Source organism: Cnephaeus nilssonii (assembly GCF_951640355.1).
Source record: "Cnephaeus nilssonii genome assembly, chromosome: 5".
Taxonomy (NCBI): domain Eukaryota; kingdom Metazoa; phylum Chordata; class Mammalia; order Chiroptera; family Vespertilionidae; genus Cnephaeus; species Cnephaeus nilssonii.
In genome coordinates this window covers 24,163,165-24,170,012 of record NC_137076.1, presented here as the reverse complement: position 1 = coordinate 24,170,012, position 6,848 = coordinate 24,163,165, and the positions used below count along the sequence as shown (strand labels likewise).

The 6,848-nt window shown below is 47.3% G+C and overlaps 1 protein-coding gene across 1 annotated transcript; it reads left to right on the top strand.

Annotated features, from left to right (window-relative positions):
- The first annotated feature begins 2,293 nt into the window (after positions 1-2,293).
- LOC307099188 (transforming acidic coiled-coil-containing protein 3-like) lies at positions 2,294-6,453 on the top strand. The gene is given in 5 exon segments (XM_079770385.1): positions 2,294-4,976; positions 4,978-5,332; positions 5,335-5,720; positions 5,722-6,136; positions 6,139-6,453. Coding segments are annotated over 5 exon segments (2,388 nt in total). The 5' UTR covers positions 2,294-4,043; the 3' UTR covers positions 6,438-6,453.
- The last annotated feature ends 395 nt before the right edge of the window (positions 6,454-6,848 follow it).

Sequence of the window (6,848 nt, the reverse complement as noted above, 5' to 3'; positions counted from 1 at the left end):
ATTATTCTGGAATCTCAAAGGTGTATTAAAGCGTTTTCATGCCCTAGCCAGTCTGGCTCAGTGGATAGAGCATGGGCCTGTGAACTGAAGAGTCCCCAGTTTGATTCTGATCAAGGGCACATGCCAGGATGTGGGCTTGATCCCCAGTGGGGGGCTTGCAGGAGGCAGCCAATCAATAATCCTATCTCATCATTGATGTTTCTGTCTCTCCCTCTCTGACATCAATAAAAAATACATATATTTTTTAAGTGTGCTAACCTAGACCTGTAAGAATATTGTACAGGGCTTGCTTAGGGCAAAGATAAACCATTTACTAAGGAAGATATAGGCCTGAGGTGTGACAATGCACTATGACATGCCCAGTTAGGTGAGCTTCTCAGGTTTACTACATAGTCCCTTTTGAATTTACAAGTCACCTGTAGCTGGATACAAAAAACTTCCAGCTACTCCTCTTATAAAAGGCACAGAAAATCTACCTGCTTTGCTGATACTGCCTGTCTGCAGTTCACCTCAATTTTTCCTTAGATCATTGTCCTCTAAACAACAATAGTTTTCTGCCATGGTTAACCATGAAATCACCTTGGCATACACAGGAACCACTCTACTCACAAAAAACCCATGATGGGCTACAACTGTGCAGATGACCAGAATTTTTTTTTCAACTGGGAGGAACTCAAACGGTTTCATAAGGAACACAAGTTGGTCACTAAGTTTGAATAGTAGCAAAATGATATATCATTCCAAAGAAAATTTCCAATTATTTCCATTGCTATTAAATAGAAAATCAGTACCAAAAAGTATTATGTCCTCAAGCAGTAAGTCCCTCATGTCACATACCCATGTCCATATTCTTAATCAAAGAGCACATGCTCAGAAACTTACAAACATATCCATACCTTTCTGGAAAACCATTGCTGTCAATCCCAGGGAGACAGAACTTTGGGTAATGTTATCCATTGTTTAAATCCACATTCAAGCAGATCCACAACTATTTAAGATGTTTTAGGTGGAGAAGATGATCAGTGATGACTTTCCCATTCACTGAGGCCCCTAACCCCCGTAATGAAGATATATCATCCTCCACAGTTCCCTATTATCTCGCCTGTCCCTGATTCCCTACCTTCAACACCTTTATTTTGTTAAAAACCAAAGCTTTCTCATTGAACCATCACTCTTACCCCACAAAAACATAATCACCAGGAGTGCAAGAACTTTTTTATTTCATGCCTATATATCACAGCCTAGAATGACTTGGACAGGGATGAAGTCTGGATTTCTTTGGATCTTCAATGAAATAAAAGCCCTCACTTTTTATCCCACATTTCATAACATTCCTTGTGCTAAATTAGGTATATTTTCCATTTAAACTGCCTGGCCTGAGCAGGATGTTGAAAATTAACATCAAGATCATACTATTGTCCTTGCCAGATAGGTCAGTTGGTTAGAGTGCCATCCCCAAAAGCCAAGGTTGCAGGCTCAGTCCTGGGTCAGGGCACACACAAGAATCAACCAATGAATGCATAAATAAGTGGGAAAACTCACTGGTTTTTCTTTTTCATTTTCCAATTTTGTTTTTTTCCTCACCCGAGGATATTTTCATCTCTGATTTTCACACAGTTTGGAAGGAGCAGAGGTTAAAGTGTGTGAGAGAAACAAGTGAGAGAGATGTTGATTAGGAACCTCCGGCACTCACCACACCGGGGGCCAGGAATGTAACCCACAACCAAGATATGTGCCCTTGACCAGAAACGAAGCAGCAAATATTCAGTCCTCAAGCCAACACTCTAACCATTGACCCAAACAAGCCAGGGTACTCTCTCTAAATAAATATTAAAAAAATAAAAATAAAAAGGATCATACTCACTCAGCAGGAATAGCTTCATTATAAGAGAAATACTTTTTCTCGTGCTAGGTTTGTGTTGAGAATATTCCTAAATTTATAAACCTCAGGTGACTCATAAAGGAGGCAAGTGTCATATATTTTGTTAAGGAGTACGTGATTTTATATGTAATTTCACTGAGGTATATATATATATATATATATATATATATATATATATATATATATATATATATATATGGTATATACACTGAGTGGCCAGATTATTATGCATTCAGAGATCATAATAATCTAGCCACTCAGTGTATAATGATTAAAAGGACAAAATTACAAATTAATCTGAAATTACATAATTACAAAAATACTTAAATATATCCTTAGGAAATAAAAACCACAATAATAGTTCTTCACATAAGAGTACTTAGGAGCCCTAACCAGTTTGGCTCAGTGGAGGATCTCAGGTTCGATTCCAGTCAAGGGCATGTACCTTGGTTGTGGGCACATCCCCAGTAGGGCGTGTGCAGGAGGCAGCTGAATTGATGTTTCTCTCTCATCGATGTTTCTAACTCTCTATCCCTCTCCCTTCCGCTCTGTAAAAAATCAATAAAATATATTAAAAGTAAATAAAAAATGATTTGTTTATTTAAAAAAGAGTACTTAGGAAACAGTTAATACTTCCTTAAAAATTATAGAAGCATTTATTATGGAAAAATGCACATAATTTTAATCACATACTCAAAATGCACATAATTTTAATCACATACACTCACATTCACATACACTGAATTTTAATCACATACACTTTAATCACATACACTTAAAATGCACATCATTTTAATCACCTTTACAAGGTAACTGAAAACACTGAGAGAAAAGTCTCAAATCTGAGTGACAGCAATCATCCAGAGTCTGCCTGAAATGAGAAAATTGTGAACAACCGTAAAGCTTATACCCAACCATCAATAGAAGTAAAGCAGTGGCTGAGTTTTGAGGATTTTCTTGGCTGTCAGGGCAAAGATTGAGAAAAACAAACTAAAATATTCTCTTCTTAATGTAAACTTCATAGCACAATTCCCAGCCAAAGGAAACACAAAAACCAAACATGAAAATAATTCACATGGGCCTCTACAATGAACTGTGTGTAAGTACAAATATATGGCAAATACTTATGAACTAAAATAAAAGTGAATGTCAAGTGCAATTGAAAAATTTAAAAAAAAATAAAAAAAAATACATATAGGTGTAGGGCCTATTCATTCAATACCTGTCAGGGCACATTACTGGGTAGCTGGGTTGATCCCTTACTGGGTTGAACACATTACTGGGTTGGTCAGGCACATGGGAAGACAACCCATCTATGTTTCTCTCTCACATGGATGTTTCTCTCTACTCTTTCTTCCTTCCTCACTCCAAAAAAACAATTTTAAAAAACCAACAAAAAAAAGAATGAGTACCGATAATGAACAAATACGTCAAAAGTTTATAGAACTCCTTTAATGCTGTCAGTTTTGGGGAGTATATGACTTAATTTGCAACAGGCTTACATGTACCAGTTACACTAATAGGATTTCCTTCCAGTGGTTTTCAAGCTACTTTGAAAGTACGTTAAAATTTTTAAGTTTGTTTTAGTTGTCAATTACACAGTGTACATTCTCACATGGTATTGTAGGGATATGAGGCAACAGGAAGGTTTCATACATTTTTACATCCAATACAATTCTTCACTTTGAATTTCTCCATGACCGTTCCAAGGAAGAGGTACAGCCAAAGACTTTCCCTCCTTCTCTATATGTATTCACTATTTCTCCAGGTGCATTCTCACATGTCCAAGAAAGGCTCTCCCACATTCCTTATGTTCGTACACTTATTCTTGGGTGTGAGGCCCTTCATGATTTTGTGAAGAACCAGGATGGCCAAAGGCTCTTCGACCGTCTTTACATGACAGGGCTTCTCTTCAGTGAGTTCTTTCATCCTTTACCATAAACTAGAAGAAATGAATGATTTCTAACCCTCTTACATTTCTAGGGTCCATCCCCAATCTGGATCATCGTTCATGATGGCACAGCTGAGATAAATGAAGGCACTTCCCTATTCTCTACATTAACAGTTTATCGATAGGATTTGTTTTCACACGTCTATTAAAACTACTTTAGAAGCTGAAGGTTTTACCACATTCCTTGCATTGCTATGGTTTCTCTCCACGATGAGAGCTTTTGTTCATTCGAAAGGATCTGGGAAGGGCCTGGCGCCTCCCGTTCCATCCTGGGCTCTGCTGGCGGCCGGCAGGATGAGTCTGCTGATCCCCAGTGACGAGAATGTCACCGCAGAAAGCTGCGACTTCCTGTTTGCACCACCCGACCTCAGCGGAAGATCGCCCGTGCTCCGGCCGTCACAGAAGGAGAAGGTGCCACCCAGGAGCACGGCCAGGGCTCTGAAGGCGACTTTCCAGACGCCTCTGCGGGGCCCGCACACACACAGGATCTTGACCTCCAGCATGAGCAGCAACCTCGAGGCCTGCTGTGCCCCGGGTGACGCCATCGGAGCAGAGAGCTCCCCTCGAGCCTGGACCCTCCGAGAGGACCAACAGTTCACCAAGGACGTGGACACCAAACCCACCGATGAAACTCTACAGAGACCTGCAGTGGCTGCCGCCCACCCGCCTCCGGAGGACGCGAGACCAGCCTCCGAAGACGGGCATCGCTGCCAGCCTGCCCCCACCCCCCAGGCCCGCCCGGCTCCCTCCGGCTGTCCCCAGCCCCCATCTCCACATGGAATGGCTGATGGCCCTGGGCGAGGCTTGGAGGAAAACAATGGTTCTTACTCCCTGGAGAAAACCATTGCACCCACCCCTGAAGTTCTAGAAGATCCTCCCAGGGTCGCATCCCCAGACCGAACAGAGGACCCTCCCAGAGCCGCAGGAGAGAGCTCAACCGGAACCCCTGCCTCCTCAGCCGAGGCCGCCTCGCCCCCTGCTGCTCACCCCCAAGTAGCCCTCGGAGGAGACCCCGCCACAGACCTGCCTGGGGCCCTGGCCAGCCCCGAGGACGCTTCTGGTCCTGAGCGCACGGCCCCGGCCGCCCCTCTGGAGGCTCCTCGGGAGGAGACCAGTGGCCAAACGGCCGGCTCTTCGGGCAAGAGGCCCCCCCCCACCCCCCGCCGTAAGGCTAGAGTTGGACTTTTCTGACGATGCCACCAGCAAAAGGCCACGCCCACACAGGAAACTGGGGAGGAGACCAGAGGCGAGGCAGGAAGCGCCCCTCGTGGAGGCGGGCGAGGGTCCCGGTCCTCCTCCCCGGGGGGCTTACAGCCTGCACTGGGACAAGCTGGAAGACCCAAACTTCAACCCGTTCGGGGGCCACGGAGAGCCTTGTGCCCCGGGAAGCCCCCAGGGCAGGCCGGCGGGGCCTGGGGCTGCAGGGGACTCGCCTCCCAGCAGGCAGGTGCCTCCAGCCTCAGCAGAGGGCACACCTGTGATGCAGACCACGGCGGGGACGGGGGACCGGTGGGCGAGGAGGGAACCGCGACTCCTCCAGAGCCGGCAGCTGCCCCCAGCCGTCCGGGCACTGAGCCCACAGCCCCTGCCGCCGACCCAGCGCCCCCCTCCCCCCCCCCCCCCCCCCCCACACACACACACTCTCTGCAGGGGCCCGAGCCTGCCTGGGACCCGAGGGAGGAGCACTTCCAAGACGCAGCTGAAGTTCTAGGCATGGGGGTCGACGTGGACTACCTGGAGCGGTTCGGGACATCCCAGTTTAAGGAGTCAGCCCTGCGGAAACAGTCCCTGTACCTCAAGTTCGACCCGCTCCTGGACAGCCCTGAGAGGCCTGCGCCCGCGGCCCCCGTGACCAGCAGTGCGCCGGCCGCCGAGGCGCCTTCCGGTGGGGGCCCCGCCCGAGGGCCCGCTGGTGGACCTGGACTTTGCGGCGGGGCCGGGCCTTGCTGTCCCCCCACCTCCGTGTGTGCTCAGGCCCGAGGGCCCCCTCGTGGACGTGCTACAGTACACCCAGAGGGTCCTGGACGCTGCGGTGGAGGCAGCACAGAAGGAGGTCCTGCAGCTGAGGAGCCAGTGTGAGGAGCTGCACCAGGAAAACCTGGAGATGGGGAAGGTCATGGACGGGTACGAGAGCTTCCTGTACCAGGCGATGGAGGAGGCTCAGAAACAGCAGGAACTTGCCAAAGCCGAGATCCAGAAGGTTCTGACAGAAAACGACCAGCTGAGCACATATCTGAGCTCCATGGAGAAGTCCTTCTCCGACCTCTTCAAGCGGTTTGAGAAGCAGAAGGAGGCGATCGAGGGCTAACGGACGAAGAGTCGCTGAAGAAGTGTGTGGAGGACTACATTGTCAGGGTCCAGAAGGAAGGCCAGCGGTACCAGGCGCTGAAGGCCCCCACGGAGGAGAAGCTCCGGCTGGCCAGCGAGGAGATCGCCCAGGTCCGGAGCAAGGCCCAGGCGGAGGCGCTGGCCTTCCAGGCGAGCCTGAGGAAGGAGCAGATGCGTGTCCAGTCGCTGGAGAAGGCCGTGGAGCAGAAGACGAAAGAAAACGACGAGCTGACCAGAATCTGTGATGACCTCATTTCCAAGATGGAGAAGATCTGACATGAGGGTCCCCGCCCTGCACACACCGCCCTCCTGTCTGTCTGTCTGTTAGGTTTCATATTCTTTCTCCTCTCCTTACCTCACTCAGCTCGTGTTTAAACTGATCACTTTAGAAATGAGACTAAATAAAATGTGAGTTTAGCACTGAAAAAAAGAAAAAAGAAAGGATCTGGGAAGACTGTAGGCTTTCTCACATTGCTTGCATTCATAGGGTTTCTCCCCAGTATACATTTCAGGATATCTAAGAGAAAAGGGGATAACAAAAAGGTTTACCTCATTGCTTATTCATGAGGCTTCTTTCCATTAGTTCTTTTATATCTTTGAAGATGTGAGGTACAATGGAAGATTTTCATGTCTTTGAAAATGTGTGAGCAAACTGAAGGTTTTATCCACATTGCTTACATTCATAGG